General features: G+C 37.6%; 1 protein-coding gene across 5 annotated transcripts in view; it reads left to right on the top strand.

Moving 5' to 3' along the window:
* The window catches only part of ccser1 (coiled-coil serine-rich protein 1), a 204,336-nt gene that overhangs the window by 69,977 nt on the left and 116,069 nt on the right, over nt 1–18,290 (top strand). For all 5 annotated transcript variants that reach the window (XM_038305276.1, XM_038305285.1, XM_038305293.1 and 2 more), the window contains exon 8: nt 2,825–2,902. In XM_038305276.1, coding sequence (XP_038161204.1) covers nt 2,825–2,902 — 78 coding nt within the window. The remainder of the gene's footprint in view (nt 1–2,824; nt 2,903–18,290) is intronic.

Genomic DNA, 18,290 nt, shown 5'->3' with positions numbered 1-18,290 from the left:
TAAAGTGTGATGTCCCATTCGTTACAGTACATACTCACAACTCTTGTTGACATTGTTCTGGATCTAGACATCCTCTTTCTGTTGTTTGACTCTAACCCCTGCTAAAGCTTTCCACCAAGTTAACCCAAGAACTATGTTCTCTGTGATATATAAAAAAAGGGTCTGTTGTCTTAATAAAACTCATAAGTCGATTAGGAGGAGTGAAAATGATTCTTTGTTCTCTTATTTAAAGGCTTTACCTTCCATATTTAAGAGACCTATGACATTAAGGTTGTGCGTCAAACTGCAAAAATTGCTTTTGTTTCTGAAGCCATTCATCATCTTTAGACATTACATTTCAGTGCAGTGCAAGTTGTTATATTCATGGCTCCCAAGCAGCCAATTCTTAAATCTGAGAGGCTTTTTACTGAGCCACATCTAATTGCAGGGACAGTTGTGTGTTAAGGGCTATGGGATAGAGGTGACCTTAAAGAGGATGTGTTTGTGTTGGAGAAGGAAGGAGGTGTGCAGTGGGTGTGGGTGTCAGTGAGTGCACGGCTGTCTCTCTATGTAGGGAAACGCATTGATCACAAATGACACATTGATGGCTTGGCGCCATAGCACACCTATAATTCTGATAGGGAGGTGTGTGTCTTTAAAAGGTCAGCCAAACCAATAAAACATCAAGTTTTTACTCTGCAAAGATTTGGACTTCAATGTTTCCCCCAACTTATTTCAAGTAGGTCAAAGTACTACATTATCTGGCCCTGTCCACTCAAAGCTAGATTTGAGTATCTGACAAACTTTTTCCTTGGATATAGGGACCCAGACAAAGTAGCAGCAATTTGAAACCTGCCTCAAGTGTGAGAGAGTTTGAAGCTTCCCTCAAACGGTTTTGGCTTTAAAAAGAGAACTCAAACTGCTTAAATGCCGGTTTCCACACGTGAGCCAAAGCTGGATCAGCTGCTCCCTTAACAATCCTACATTATTCCATACAGCAATGGTGGTCAAGTTTTAGATGCTTTTCAATTGGGAATTCTACACCAGAGTTTGGTGATGTGGAGTCACCAAGCCATCTCCATGCTATGTATTTATTCTACCCAGCCACTGAACCAGATGATTCAAATCTGCACAATTTAATTTACTGTGCAGATTGAACTCACCTGGTTCAGTAGCTGGGCAGAACAAATACATGACTTAGCGATGACTTGTTGACCCCACATCCCCTACCTCTGTTTTACACACATTACTTAACTAACACTTTCTACAGTGTTTTTGTGGATCGTTTTATCAACCTCTCTTTTCTGTCACCTGTGTTTGTTGTTTAGGCCCAGTTCTTCTTCTTTGCCTAGGTACTTCAATCCATATTAGGTTTTGTACTATTCTCCACACCATGCTAACAGATAAATCATTTAGCTGTTTCAACCAGATTTCCTCCTGCTGATACGAGGCCTCACTGAATCATGAAACCTCTCATCTTGCTGAGTTCTGATCACATCATTTGGTGAAATGATCCCATAATTTAAAACTTTGGCTTAATTGGCACCTGTAATTCCAGTCTCTAGTTCGGATTCAGCTTCCAGAACAACATAAAAACACAGTTGTCTGTCTGAGGCAATAGCCTCTGCAGGAATCCAACTTGAGACTTTTAATTATGCACAAGCGGTTGTGAAATTCAGGTCCATGCTGAGCAGGAAGAAGCTGTGAGACTGTGCATTCAGGCCGCAGTAGATAATCTTTTTTCAACTCAACTCAACTCAAATCATTTAATTTAATTATTTCTGCTTTTATGCTGTTACTAGGACCACATACAGAGTTTTTTTCTCACCACAGAGAAAAAGTTACACCTGGCTGATTTATTTATTTATTCAATTTATTAATTGAAACAAATGAAATTAGATGGTTTAATTATGACCATTTAAAAATAATATGATGATGGATAAACGAAGATTATAAAGGTTTTTATTTTCCTTTCAAGTCAAAATGACTAAAAGTGTTGCTTAAATGACCTCACACAGGTCACATATATTTACTGTAGCTTTTTGGTTTGGATGATGACATTTTTAAGAATCATTTTGCTTTATTAATAAATATTTAGGAAGACTTTAGATGATTTTCCACTCAAAAAAATAACTATTTTCATATAATCAGTCTTGAAACTGAGGAATACTCATCAACTCTACTCTTACCTTGAAGGCATGAAATAGACTTCTATGATCTGTTCACCAAAACAGTCTCTAGCCTGAGGATCCACATTCTTTTAAATCCAGTGCTGCATATGCCACATTTAATCCTTCACAGGCGACAGTTAGTGCAGCAACTGGAGACCTATGTCACTCAGTGCAGTCATGTCTGTTTGAGTCTGCATGTGCGTTCATTGTCATCTGAATGCATGTCAGCTTGGGACTCGTGTGTCTCAGACTCTGCTTTCTGCCTAGTCGTTGCTAGTGTTGTTTTTGTGGTTGCCAAAACGTATCTCATCACGCTTGATGTTAGAAACCACATAATATGAAAGAAACTTGGTAAAATAAAAGAGAGGAAAAAAGCCCTGTCACCCACTTTGACATCTTCTTGAATCAAAAATGACTCCAGCTGAGATCAGTAGAACATGTGTAAAATTGTTTGTCTGATAGTTTTTGTGGGTAACAAAAGTTATAGTGAAGAGATTCACATCTCAGATGCAGTGTTTCTCCAATATGGTTTAACAACCAAAACAAAGTTTAGAGATGCTGCTAAATAATGCAGAGAGCTCCCCTTTCCTCACAAAGAAAGCTACTCTAGGAAGATTTTCTTAACATATTGAGTTGTATGCCTTCATGAAGTTTTTCGGGATTTTGTTTTGCAGAGCGCAGAGACGAGTCCAGCCAGCAGCATTCAGTCTCTACCCATCAGTCCTTGCAGTGAGAAGTCGCTTCCATTAAAGGTAAAAACGGGCGGACCGTTTTATCCCGTTTCTGCATTATGCCTGCGCATGTTTTTATTTAGTTATTTTGTCATTGTAAACAGAAGCATTATGAGAACATTATTAATAGATCCTGGTTGAAACATGCTATGCGGAAAGGCAGTGGCTCGTTCATTTATGTAGATGAGGCAGTGATTAATAATACACTTCACACAAACAGGAGATGACACATAGATTCTGATTGAGTGGTTGCTGCATATAGCTTAGACTAATGAAGCCTTATTTATAAACTATCTCCTCCACTGGTCAGACTTACAATACAATGAGAAGCATAAAGTCTATGCCTCATACCTCCATTGATTGACTTAATCTGTTGTTTTTGTATACAAGGGCTCCTTTGAAAATACATAATTGACCCTTATGAGCTACAGTGCTCAATGACTTGGCTGCTAACCATGAGCCAGAGAAAGGGTTATATGGAAATGGCAGTTAGGTTTTATAACAATAGTTGTTTGTGAGGCTCAAGGCCATATGGAGTTATAGATTTATAGGCAGCAGCATTGAAAATATGAAATTCGAACTTAGGGCTGACTCCAATTACTGCAATACACAGCTCTGGCCTGCCTGTCACATGTCTGCATTCAGAAAGGCTGGTTATTTTCAATTATGGCCTCTCTTGATGACATTACTTGTAAGAATGTATAGTTGGCCTGGTACGTTATTTCACTATCCAACAACCCTTGTTTTATAATAAGACAGACTTTTATCCTTCATAATAGATAGCATTTTATGATCGGTGAAAGTATAGCTGTTTTGGTGATTGGCTGGCGCACCCTTTGCATGTCTGTGCTCAGCTGCAGGTCCCCCCCCTCGAAGAGAAAACAGCTGTCCACACACAGCATGAGTCTGCAATCTGCAGCTCTGGAGCCACATTTGGCTCTCTTGGCTCCTGACACTGACTGACTATTAGTCTTTGGCCTAAACAACTGAGCAGTGTTTGGAAAGAAAAGGCTTTTTTATTTATTTATTTATTTTTTTTATCACTTACTGGAGCATTTTTTTTCCAATTATTTTTCAAAAAATGTTGACAACTGAATAAATATGAAATGCTCCATTTAGAAAAAAAAGATTGATTCTTGTTTTTGGTGGTTTAATATTTAGCTTTGTTACAAAATATAACAATTAAATGAAAATGATGGCTCATTACCAAAATAAGAATGCTTAAAAGCTGGGCATTCATAACATTATACAATATGACTGCATCCGCTGCAACGAAAAAGTAATTAATAGAAACCCTAAAATAAAACCAATCATAAAACACAATATTAATATAAATATAACGATTAATCATATTTGATCAATTACACAGGTAGTCAGTGCAGAGAATTTTACATAGGTTTGATGTGAATCCTTTTTATGGTCTTTTTCACCATTCTAGCTGTGGAAAAAAACTGAAGTAAGCCTTTAGTATGTTTTAAGGAAGACCAGAAAGCATCAATTACAATAATCAAAATACAGTAGTTAGTGTTGTTTAAACCAAAACCTTAGCATTGGACTGGTAGAAAAAAAAGCTTAAACTCATGCATTGTTCTTCAGATTATAAAATGCATTCTTTGAAATATGTTTCATATGGATTCTGGACGTTTTTAAATATTTTTGAGCTGATGTGTAGGATTGTGATGTGAGTTTCTCTTGTTGGGTCTGTATTATTATCTCGGCTGAACTTGGCTGAATTGTGTTTTAAGAAAACTCTTTGATTTATATATGAAGTCATAGATGACATATTTGAAAAGGCCATCAGGAGTAGGGTTGGGAATTGATAAGATTTTCACGATTCCAATTCCCTTATCGATTCTGTTAAGCGATTTGATTCCTTATCCATTCTGTTTAATGAAAAAGCATTACTGTACAATTTCAGGGAAATAAACTCATCTCCACCTGATTTGAATAAACGAGCGTCACCCTTATCTCGCTCCCTGAACTGCGGAGCATCTTCGTAGCATGTTTCGTTACATCCATTGCAATATCTAGAATCATGTAAGAATTCCATCCACCAGTAGTTCTAATTAAACATGCTAGCAATGAAGGGCTGGATTAACGAGAAAGGCACATTCCCTTAATAACCCCAAAGAGAGGTAGGAAATTGGTTTATTTCCAGAATGGCATATGATTGACTAGGAACCACATTAAGCACAGCCAGTAAAACTAGCTACAGTACTTACCACCAGAGTTTCCTTCCATGCTGGTCGTAACTTTAGCTTCTGTCCGAATGCATCAAAAACACGGCATTCTGTAAAATGTATGTGTGTGCGGGTGTTTCCGCATTTTGGATGTATTTTCTCCCGCGGATGTAACTGCCACTTTGCAATGATTGCAAAGCGCCTTATTGCCATCTTTCTCTTCCTTAAAATGAAGCCAAACTTTAGATCGCTTTACCCGATGGCACGCTATTTTTTTGTTTTGCTTTTCTAGACTTATGCCTTGTCACGTCATACTTGCTTTGCTGAATGCCGATTGCGTAACTGCCGTAAAGCAGCTGCTATCAACAATGAGCTGCATATTATCAGCCATAAGAAACCTATGGAAGGTAGAGGAGGTGCAGCCTGGAGCCATTCTATGGGACGGATAACGGCTAATAACGGGCATTTAGTGGTTGCTAACATCCGATAACAGAGGCAGAAAAGAACATTGCCTCACACTCACATCTAGTGCGCGCTGCGCTCACAGATTAACAGCTATACATTGGCCGAAGTTAGAGGGTTTGCCTGATTGCTTAAAAAAATATTAGTATCTGGATATTCTTGAATATCGGGTCCAGTCCTGCATCGGGTCGAGTACCGACCCGATGCAGGACTGTTCTGTCCCATCTAGGTAGAGAAAATGGTTGGAGAAGTTGTCTTTTTATTCCAACATGCTATAATGTTTTGGTTGGAGTTTAGTTGTTCTGCATTTTTTCAAGCCACATATCACACGCTCTCAGATGCCTAAAACAATCTGGTCCAGCTTGTTTAGCTAAAAGAGCCCAGATAGAAGCACGGCAGTTTGCCTGTGATCAAAAAATATGAAACTGAACCCTCCTTTGATCTGTGTGTCTCCTACAATTTTAGCCTTATCATTGCAATTAATAGCCTTTTTTTCCACATCAGCTCCTGCTGTATTATGAAGAGATGAAATAGGAAGAAAGAGATTGGAGGGGCAAAGCAACGCAGGGTAGAGGCAAAGTGAAATTTAGAAGAAGACAGCAAAAAGACAAAGATGAAAAGCGAGTGAGGTAGGGGCGAGCTGAATAAGAGAGGGGCAAAGTGCCTCACTTGTGTCGGCAGGCTGCAGACCCCCTCTGTCAGCCAAGTTCATCAGAGCCGTGTGATCTGAATGAGATTTATTAATCTCTGCAGGGAGCATGTGTGTGGGTAGCTGCTGAACTGCCTGCATACATGTAAGCGTGTGAGCAGGGTATAAATCTACCCGGAGAGGGCTTTTGGCAAGCTTTCCTCTGATATATACCATACTTAGATTGCGACAGCCTTCTTGTTAGGCTGTCACACCAGAGAGTGAAGTCCCAAGTCTGCGTCGCTGCCTGTGACTGTGTTTTTTCATGACACCTTATTATAGTTTTTTATATACAATCTTATACAACACAGCCATAAAGTACACACCCACTAGCAAGGATAGATCGTAGCTTTCTATCCAGTGTGCTTCTTAAAATTTGAATGGTTCCAGATCTATATCCTGATATATATTTTCAGTGAAGACTTCATCCTGAATTTTATATTATCTCATTTTATTAGGGTATGCGTTGGAGTGTGTGTATCTTAGTTAAAGAAGAGAGTGTGTGTTTGCGTAGCTGGCCTCCTTACTGACCTACATGAAGGATCAGTGGCAGCTGGATGTTATGGAGAAATTAAAAATGTAGCCTGGGACAGAGCCTGACGAAAGACAGTATGGTTTAAACCTTCTGGAATATTTGAAGTAAAAAAATGGAAGAAATAGACAGTAGGGGAGAAGGAGAAGAAATGAGCTAAAAGAAACATTATGCTCACCTTAAACGGTCCAAACTACTATTTAAGTCATTGCCAAATTAACCTTAAACTAATAAAAAAAAAAACCTTAACAACTAATTTCTTGATGTCGTTGCATAGAATAGTGAAATTATTCGCCGCAGTCGTCTGAGGTTTTCCGAAAATGTGGAAGTTTCCATCTGTGGAAGAACCATGTTGTTATTTTCTTCCCTAGACTTCAGTGTTATTTTTTTACTATAACAGTGGTTTCATTATTGTTTGATTAATAACTGGTCCACCAGTTAGATCTCTCCAAACTCATCAACCCAAAAGGCCAAAACCATGTTTTTTTGTGACAGGTTTAAACTGCTCAAAAAAAAAAAAGAAAAAAAAAAAAAGAGATGTATGTTTACCTATAGATATTTTAATAATATGACTACTAATAGTTATAGATTTTTTTTTGTCCATTTTCAGCAACAAGGTAGGGATATGGATAGAATAATGAATAGGTTATCCATGTCTGCAACATCTAGCCAGGAACATAAACATCAGTTTATGTTTTTCTTTTGTTTACAGCAAAATTAAACTAAGGCCAAGATCTGCATTATTAAATGTGTTGGCTGACATCAACTGCCTGTGCTGGTACCTGAAATTTGTACCCATTTTTATTCCTGGAGATGGTTCACAGAAAATGCAGATGGCCTTTGGACTGCAATTTGGATACTCCTGCCACAAATTATCACTCTCAAATCGTAATGGACAGGGGGCTATAGATGATTTTCAGGTGTTTCTGTGCGTCTGGGGAAACAACAAAACAAATACATAAAGGTATGGCACAGTGAGGGAAAGATAACCCCTCAGGTCAGGACACAGTAGTCCACCTGCTTTTCATTGGCTAGAGACACACATTTCAGGATAGTGACACATGATTGAATCCAGACGTTGTTTTATTTATTTTTATGGAACTAGTGCCTTGTTTTTTTAACAGTAGGCTGACAGAGAGGGGGAGAGACATATGGGAAAGGACCACAGGCCGGATTTGAACTCGGGTCCCTGCATCAAGGACTAACCCCTCTGTACATGGGTCGGGTTCCCTAACCACTGCGCCACCAAATTCCCTAGTTCAACTAATGCGAACATTAGTAAATATTTTAGGGAGTTATTTGTTTGATTTAGTTTTATTTTTCCCACCAAGACATGGATGGCTGAGAATCTACACCAACATATCGAAGCTTTTATTCATTTACTTTGTTAAATCCAGGTGGTGATGTTTTTGGACAGGCAGCATATCCTTTCTAATACATGTATTTGATGTCTGTATTTCAAAGTCAAAGAGATTGAAACATATGGTGGTGTGATTATTTTTTTCAGCACTGTTATACCGAAGGCTTGCTAACATTACTGAAAAAAAGCATTCATTCCTTCTGCTCTTTATGTAAACCAGCGTAAAAAAAAATATATACAAAGCAGCTTTACAAGAGCTGGGGATCAGTTTGTCTTTTGAGGATTTCTGTTTTTTGTCTTTTGTCTTGATTCTAAATCAAAGTTTGTCCTGCCTGGAAACCCTGAAAAAAAATTGTCCAAGCCTCTGTTGTAATGTCTGAATTATCAGCATATGGTAAGTCTGATACCAGCGACGCATTGATCCAAAGCCATCTGGCATGTAGTTGATTCTTGTTTTGATTGTATTGTCATACAAAGGCTCTCTTGATCAGAGCCCAGAGTTACTCTGCATTTTCCTGCATAGATAATTAAGGCCTCTACATATGCTCTAATGTATAAAGTTTGTTCCAGGCAAGCAATCAGCTCAGCTAGGAAGCAACTTTCCAGCTTATCAGGCAGTTTTATGCAACCCAAGCAGTTTTTACTGTATTCATTTTGGGTTTTTAGCTATTTTTACAAAGTCTTTTTTTGTGTCCTTTTTAGCCATGTCTCTACTATATTAGTAAAGTTTAACTTGATATAACAGATAAATGCTTCCTTTTCATGTATTTTTTAATGCATTTCTTAATTTTTTTTTCCTTTATTTTGTACAAATACAAAATATAAATACAATCAAAGTAATAGATAACATAGAAAATGTCTTCCGATGTAAAAAAAGAAAAACAAGACTTCATACCTTGAGTGCCTGTTAATGGTAGAGTATTAAACCTGTTATGTTGACATAGGATGAAGTAAGGAATGGCCTTTGGAGCCATTTTAATTTAGCCGTCTGGGGAACAACAAAACAAATACATAAACAAATTGAACAGTAAGGGAAAGATGACCCCTCAGGTCTGGATACAGCTGTCCACCTGCATTCTATAGGATTAAGACACACATTTAAAGATAGTGACGTTCACATGCTGCACAGGTTTGTTAAATCATTCTTCCTCCTATAATGCAAAATTTATTTTATAAGCAATTAAATAAATGTACATTTAGCGGTAGACTAGGAAAGTGCATAAAAATGTATTTAATCTCTACACTTGATGTGTTCATATATTTAGATGCCATCTGTACGTTTCAGTCCGTACAGTTTTCTTCATTCTCTGTTAGGTTTGGTGGGTCATTTTGTCTATGTGTTTTTCATTGCATAACTTGTGGATCAATTTGAAAGATAACTAAGCAACAAGCAGTTAAATGTAGACATTTGGTTGTTGGTTGTTTTAACCCACACAAGTCATGTCACCATCTCCCAGCATCAGTACATCTTCCTATTTTTTTCATGGAAATGTACATAAATGAGCGAGGAAAGTCCTTTTTGTTAATGCGATATACTTATGAAGAAAGATTTGCTGAAATACTTTGTCTAAGGGGTTAGTTCAGGCAGTAAGCTGCTGACAGTGCTACAATGACAAGAAGCTTTACTATAGACTCGTTAATTAATACTGGCAATTCATGATAGCACAGCATCTTGGCCTCTACTTATGTTAGCATTGTGCACTCACTTTTAAATCTTAAAAAAAAAAAATAACATTACTGTGTACTTTGAACAGTATTATTTTTTCAAAGTTGTGATTTCTAACTCAATAACTAGGTTGGGGTCTTGTATTAAAGAATCAATAATCTTTATTCTCACTATGGATTCATTATCAAATTGTTGTGAAGACACTTGGATCAGAGTATAACTATATAGAACACAGACAAAATTAAAGATGCTTTGGAGAGGAATGAAAATCCTTAGAAGCCTTTAGGGGGTGGAGTGGAAAGCTCTGCAGCCTGGAGGGGGGGCGGGGTGCGAAGGGCCTTATTTGAAATTAAAGAGATCACATCAAAACGATCATAGGAAATTGGTAAGATGGACGCCTGATGAGCTACATTTATGATAAATTTAGGCCAAATAATCACAGCTCCACTTCAATTAGACCAAAAATGAATTATTTAAATAGGAAAAGGAAGGATTTAAAAGTATATGGGTCGTTAAACACGTCTTTAAAAAACATTTTCAAAGTGGAAGTGTCAGTGGTGAGAGGGTATATATATTCATTTTACATGTTCTGTATTCTTCAAGTTAAAATGTCAAGTCAAATGACATTGTGTATGTAGCATCCCAAAATTTCCCACCATCAAACACTGAACACTGGTTAAACATTACAGTAGGAAACACATTCTAGCACAATATTTATTAGCTCAAAACATTTTAAACCATTACAATTAAGGCTAAATGTGGACTAGAGTTTATCTTTCTGCCACGCTGTCAGGAGGAGCTGAGAAGCCCCCAAAGCTTATTTTGGAGAGTTTGTGGACAGGGTGACATTATCAAGTCTCCATAACAGCTTTTTTTTTTTTTAGGATCACAAGCTTGCTTTAAAGGATATGAAAAAAACAAGAAAGTCACACAGCTGATTTGTAATATATTTACCTCCTTTGTATATATTTTTTTAATAAAAAAAAGAGCAAGACATAGCAACAAGACTCTTGGCAAAAATTAAACCTCCTTTACATGAAAGGTCATAACTACAACTTTTTCATTAAAACAATGAATTTCTCAAATATAATACATCCTACAAATACTAGAAAGATGTAAAGAAAAAACTAAACATTTGATTGAAAAACAAAATCTATGGGATATAGTTTAAGGAATTTTGATGGGTCCAAAATCTATCAATATTTACTTTAAGGTGCTATGCCAATGTCAAAAAAGAAGAGAAATATTTTGCACCAATAAGAATAGTAGGTTGTAGTCGGAATAGATGGAGCTTAAAGTCGTAGGGAAGTGGCTGTTCCAACCATTGCATTTCCGAATTCTCCCGACTTTGCACGAGTGAATAAAGTGAATGTTATTGGTCATTGGTTTTTGCGGAAGCAAGTTTCGTTTTGGCCGGTTTATAGGAAGCATCTTGCTAACCAGTTAGCAACTTAGTGCTAGTAGATTCCCAATAGGAAATTACATTGGGACCAAGTAGCACTTAGCAACCACACTAGCATGGAAGAGGAGAGTTTTGTGTCAGAGGTCATGGATGAGTTTCCTCGAACAATACATGTTTTATTTAGAGGAGTAAGGGGGGATGAAGATATTGTGAAAGAGGACGCCAGGGAGGCAGAAGCTTGGTTTGGTGTAGTAGGCTTACAGCCGTACATGTTTGAGCCCTTGCCTCACAGCACTGCCTGTTCTGTTAGCTCTACGCCTGCTGATGACACAGACGTCATCCCTGTGAACACTGGGATGGAACTCAATGGTAACTTAAATGATTCTTACAGCATTTCCTATTTCAACCGTTGTGTATATTAGCTGCGACATATGAATCAAAATAATATGACCGAAAAAATATGATTAACAGATGACCGTTGACATGATTGGCTGAATTTATGTGTACAGGCTGACGTATAACTAACTGGCCTGCATAAATACAATATTGTCTGATAAAGAGTGCATTTATATACAGCCAGAATAAAGTTAAGGGGTTACAAAATTTAATAACACAGAGAAAAAATGACTGAATATGCTTCCTAGAATTCTTTAAGAAAAAAACAAAAATATTTTCTGACAGTGACCTGTTTAGAAATGAGTCACATGGATTGCTCAGGTGGTATTTTGTCTTATTCTTCTACGCAAATTGCTTTCAAACCTAAAAAGTTCAGTCCTTTTGATGCAGTTTGTTCTTCAGTCTTTTTTCATAGATTCACAATTGGTTACACTTCAAGTGCTTGAATGGGCAGCTCTAGCAGTTTGACTTTCATTCTGTGAAACCATTTAAGAGCTTCCTTGGCTGTGCGTGTGGGCCTACAATACCTAAATATCTGCACTGGTTTAATGTGAGGATTTTTCTCAAGAATCTCTCAATCAATCTGTTATTTTGGTGATCATTTTATGACAGTGGTCCCATTAGAAACATTACATTCAAATATGGCCATGCCTAGTTTTGTTTTCCACTAGGTATGCCATGCACAGCAGTCCACACCATTCGCCAATTAACATCACTGTTGCTGTCTTAGCAACATTTTTGCAAGATTTGCCATCCTGCCGATGGGATACAGTTGCCAGCACCGCCATGTGAAAACAAGGTCTCAATCCCTTGACATCAGCTCTCCCTACTTCTCTCGCTGTGTCTGGCAGAGATGGGCTTTTAGCAACAAAGTGAACTATCTTGCCCTGAGACTGAGGCTGCATCAGAGTAAAAAAAAAAAAAAACTCAAAAAGACAGTATGCCACCTTCATCTTTCCTTTTGAAATTACTTTTTGCAAATAAAAATCAACAGCCATATTAAATGTGCTCTGTGTATATAATAATTTTGGCAAAGTAACAGATACGCTATAATTCCAATTATTTGAAGGTTTGATGCTTTAGCTCTTCTAATCTGATCCAGAGAAGAAGTCAGAGTTTAAAGAGCAGAAGGGAGCAACAGCAGCTGAAGAGTTTGAGATTTGGAAGGATACAGAGGTGTGTATGTACACATAAAGAAAGGAGCATGAGTAAGACGGTGGAAGGCAGAGGTAACCTTTGACAGTGCTGAAGGAACAGGAAACATAAATATAAAGGCATATTGCATGAGAAGAAGAAAAATATGTGGGGGGGAAGTCACAATGCTGAGAACAATACACAGTACTTGACATAATGAAAAAGGGAAGAGAAACGGAATAAGGAACAAGGGGTCTGGTGAATTCGTGAGAGCTAGAGTTGTCATTTATAAAAGAAATCCAGTATTGCATAAATTCAGATTGGTGAAAACGAAGGAGGTGTTGGTACGAGGAAGGAGGTAGAGAGCAACTGTGTAAAGGTTGAAGAGAATTAATTAAATGAGGAATGAGAGATGGAGAGTTTGTTCTGGCACTCCAGAAGACAATTCTCTGAGTGTAAAAATAATCTACGGTAGCCACCTGAGAGGCTGCTGTGTCACAGTGCGCCCTAGTTTAATTTAAACCCAACACATATGACACGGCTTCTTTTCTTTTTAAACCAGATTTTTGTCCCAGTTAAAGTTCTCTACTGTATTTTAGATGAACTAAAAGAGAATCATCCCTGAGTTACTGTTTGAGGTCTATTTCAAGCAACAGTGTGTTAGTAGCAGAAAGTCTTGGACAGCAGGTTTTGTACCAGCTATCTTTGACCATCTTTGCCTTTTTAACCTGGTTACAACACAGATCTTTGTTTTTCTTATGGTAAGATATTTTCCCCTATATCAGATGATACGTATTACGATCAGGGAATACCATATTTTCCGGACTGTAGAGCGAACCTCATTAAAAACCATGCCAACTAAATGGTTTTGAAAAATCTGGAAATGCATACTGTATATAAGCTGCACCGGGCTATAAGTCGCTGATATCTACTGAACTATCTCCCACCAAACCTGTAGGAGGAGCTCAACATATTGCTTCTGGAATAGGGAGGAAGAAGAACGCTAGCGCCCCGTTAAGCTTGTTGGCTCGCAGCAATAAGAGCTTCTACTGAAAGATGGGGCTTGGTCAGCTCTTTATTTCTGCTCTGCAGGAGTTGAGCCCAGTTTCTTTATTGGTTCGGCAGCCCCTTATCCTTTCATTTCCAACTTTGAATTCCCCCTCTGATGGTTAAGAAAACCCCACAGAAATCTGCACCTTCTTATATCCCATGAAGTGTCCGAAAAAAGTAGCGACTTATAGTCCGCAGGGCTGCCAACATTTCACCAAACCTTGGAGTGAGATTTTGAAATAGTTTGGACAGGCAACCCTTGACATGGTTAGAGTGAAAAGCTCTGAGGATCGGCACAGCTATACATTAGAGGTTTTCAGAGGATTTAACTGAAACAAAGTAACAAAATGCAGAATTTTTATAGTGCAGTAAATGTTACTGAATAATAATAAGTGATCTGTACTGATGTGAAACATTTTTCACAAAATATACATTATCTTCTATATTCTGTTGATTTTTATAGAATTGAAGTAAATAAGAATGGGCCATACTAAAATACTTGTATCTTAAATATACTGTAAACTAAGAAATTCACAACCATGTTTATTAATTATTCAATGCAGTTGACGTAAAATAAACACTGGGGAAGTAACACGTTATTATTGGATTAATGGCACTAATACAGGAACCAGTGCAATCAAATCCCATGCAAACTGCACTGTGTATGAATACTTTGTAATGGGCTAAGCATTTAAAGATCTTAACTCATTAACTTATTAGTTTTACTGACAAAACAGTTAAACAATTCCCACTTCCAGGAGGCTTTAGATGCTATGGCTACAACTAATGAGTATTTTGCAAATCGATTAACCTGTTGATAATTTTTTTCGATTAATCGAGTAATAATCGCATAGCCAAAGGTTCCTTAGAGAAATTTTTTTTTACCAAATTAAATCTGGTGAAGCAAACGCTTTTCCACTTGAGGAGTTCTCGATAGATTATAATGACAGATGAAAAATACAAAATGTTTACATATTTGTTTTACAATTTTGGTATAACTATTGCTCAAGGTGGGTTGCTCTTTTAGCTACAGACATGTTTTAGAGTCTCTATATTCCAGTTAACTGTTAATCAATTACTAAATTAGTTGACGATTATTTCAATTTGTGATTAATCACGATTAACTGTTTCAGACCTAGTAGATTCTATAAAAACTCTCCATGACACAAGACTGCACTTCCCTGAATGTTTAATTTTGGAAGGTGTGACGGAAATTACGTTTTTAAACATATTCAATGGACCAAAATAAGGATAAATGAATAAGATAAGTAATAAAATTAGAATATCCCTGTGGTTCCTCCTCGATGAATCCTGGATAACTGAGTTGTTCTGCACATCCTCTCTGGACTTGGTTGGTTTTTTCTTGGGTGGCTGATCTTTTGAAAAATAAAATGCAATTTATCTTTTTGTGGACATCCTATGGGTTTGTGAGAAATACCTGAAACCTTTAAGAATTTAGATATTTGTGTTGGTTTAGTTAATCCTAAATTCCAATGGGAGATTATTAAACTAGACTGAGCAATAATTATTTAACTTGTGAGCAAAACAGGGACTCAAACTGGGACTAAATCAGGTGGCTGAATTAGAGCAAACCAGGAGTAAAGCTCACTAAAAAAAGCACTAGGTGTAGAGAAAACAAACCATTTGATGTAAATTTGATATTACCCTCGGCCTCCTCATCAATAGTTTAAGCTAGCTGATGTATACTTTATTCATACTTACTCAAGTACTACATTGCTTAAAGTGGTTATTAATTTACAAAGTGAATTATCTTAGTCCGGAGAAAAAAAAAAGATAAGATAAAAGTTCAAATTACATACCTCATAATAACTGCTCAGAAATCCCTGTATTTTTTAATATCAGGCGCAAGTCTTTCAGCTTCGCTGTTGTCATCAGTAGCTACGTTTACATGGACACAACTAATCGGATTGAAGGCCTGATCAGATCAAAAATGTTTCATGTAAACATGTCAGACTGAAGATTCTAATCCGATTCGGTCCGATCGGATCTAAATTTAATGAGAGAGGTGGTTTTTGCCGATCGCCATTCCGATTGGCGTCCATGTAAACACCCATTCGGATCTTAAGAGTAAAATAATCTTCACTGCGCATGTGTGCGACGTCAGCGTGACGTTTTTCCGACTTGTCAACAACAGGAAACCACCGGTCGCTCTCGCTCTCGCTGTGAACAACATGGCGGGGGGAGTCTAGGAACGCCGACTTATACACTCAAGTTCATTTAAAGCTGCAGGAAGCAGGAATTTATCCTCCTCCTTTTCCTCTTTTCTCTCTCCACAGCCCACTCGCTCTCCCAAGCCGGTTCAATCGCTCATTCTCTACAGTTTCTCTCGTACATTTCGCTGCCAAGCGCTTTTTTCCTCCTCTCTCCTTTTTTCTTTCCGCTCGCTCCGAGCGCATCGTTTGTCAGGCCTCCCAAAAACCAGACGCAGACAGAACTGCTGAGTTTGGCAGGAAGTTCTGCGCATGCTTAAAAGATTTAATCTGATCCAACGCTTGGTACATGTATACACACGTCATGATCGGATCATTTCATTTAGTGTCCATGTAAACGGAGATTTTGAATTTCCGATCAACCAAGGTTTGGATCGGATCGGGGAAATTTTGCGCATGTAAACGTAGCTACAGTGAATAGGTGGGCTGGTGCAAAAATACGGAGTGGATATCAACCTGTCCTCGTGTGTTAGCACTAAGGTTGTGTTGAAAACGCTTACTGGATTTTTATCATCATAGTATTTTTATATATAAATAGGTGGAATGGAGTTTATTTTTAGTTTCTGTCATTTTTTAGTGTAAAGATTTGCGGATATGGAGTGAGAAGACACTGAGATGCAGGAGTCTCATGCCCAGTGGGTGAAAGTTGACAGCCCTGAGTCCGTAAAATAAGGTATATAATTCTAGTGAATGTTAAAATATAATTATAGTCTTATTCTAATACAGCATGGCTGAATATGAGAGGGTGAAATATTCATTCAATTAGAAATAAGAACCTATATATATAAAAAAAAAACTAAACAGACCCTTATATTCAGGTACATTAGCTGTCTAAGACTGTAGGCAGGTTTTTTCTATTGCCAATATGAGAAATTCAAAGCTAAGGACGCCCCATTGCAACAGATCCCTATTTTTACTGAGTTTAGAAGTTTCTAGTCAATTTTTTTTTTTAGCTTTTATTATGTTTTTGCTGCATTCATTAATATGATCCGGGGCTAAAGGGAGTTCATTGAAGCAATAGCTTCACTTTAGATGTTTCAGATGGCTCAAAATGGCTGTTTCAGATACCTCACAGTAAACGAAAAAAAAACTTGTGAACCCAGAAGGACTTTCTTTTATTTGTGTAAATATATTTAGATATAATTTAGACATTTAACCAAAACATTATTCATGCACATTATTTTACCCATGTTTGCTCTATGCAAGCCACAAGCAGAACATCACAGAGAAAACTACATTTATTAGGACTTATGTCGTTTAATAAGTAAAGCTAAGTGCACTTACTTTCCATAATGCGTCAGTAATTCATGCTCCTTCCCTCTTTTTCAAACCTTGTGCTGCATTTGTGTAGTGCACTCTTACCATCAGCTTTGGTCAAGTTTAATCAACCTTTTTTAACATTAAATTCCTTCCCCGTGGTTAACAAGAGCAAGTCTGAGCGTGCAGCAGATGAAGCGTCCTCAGAGTGTGGAGGAAACACTCCCCTGTGAAGCATTGATGTGTGTTTGAAGCGGAGCTCATAGCCCTGTAGAATTTATCTCCCTTAGAAATCTTAAGTGAGCACTTCTGCTAAATTATAAGCTTATAAGCTAACTTATAAACACTTAATTGTAACTACACGTGTTGATTGAACACATGCATTGCCTGTCACTTTTCCATTAGGCTCCATGTCAAGTCATCTCTTTGCCTATTTGTACTCCACTTTCATGCCCACAATTTGCTGTATCACATCTTCCTTTTAACTCCCCTCTCACCCCTTTCCCCCCTTTGAAACGTTACAAAACCCACTAGAACCCTATCCCCATCACACACAGCCACTGAATGTAAGGTCACATATGCAAACAACTTTTAAATATGACAACACCCTCTGTTACTCTGGTATAAAAAAGCTTTTGATGTTTTTTACAAAAGCCACAGAGGCCTTAACTGTTTGATTCAGATTTTTAAGTAATTTATCATTGATAATCATTTCCTTACCTGCAGTAGAAGGATGTCACCTCTACAAGAGCTTGTTGGGAATTTTGTAAGTCCTTTGAGTGGGGGTGTGATTTGTATGCGACAAACAGTCGAGCTTCTGCTGTATTTTCTCAGCAGCCTTATGAACAAATATAACTTCACCTTGACTTTAAACCATAGTGTTCATTTCTTGCTATTTTACTTAAAACTTTAAATAAATGCAATGTTTGATTCTTGTAACAGAGTTGCTATAGTAACTGAGCAAATGCTGCTACCCCCTAGCTCTAACTCTGGTTCTCTGAACAAGACCCTTAAGCCACTGCTCCTGCTGTGGCAAAATGGCAGCCCAGTG

The sequence above is a fragment of the Cyprinodon tularosa genome, unplaced genomic scaffold (assembly GCF_016077235.1).
Source record: "Cyprinodon tularosa strain WSP-4 unplaced genomic scaffold, ASM1607723v1 ctg115, whole genome shotgun sequence".
NCBI lineage: Eukaryota > Metazoa > Chordata > Actinopteri > Cyprinodontiformes > Cyprinodontidae > Cyprinodon > Cyprinodon tularosa.
The sequence above is the reverse complement of the archived record's forward strand: the minus strand, read 5'-3'. Positions and strand labels throughout refer to the sequence as shown.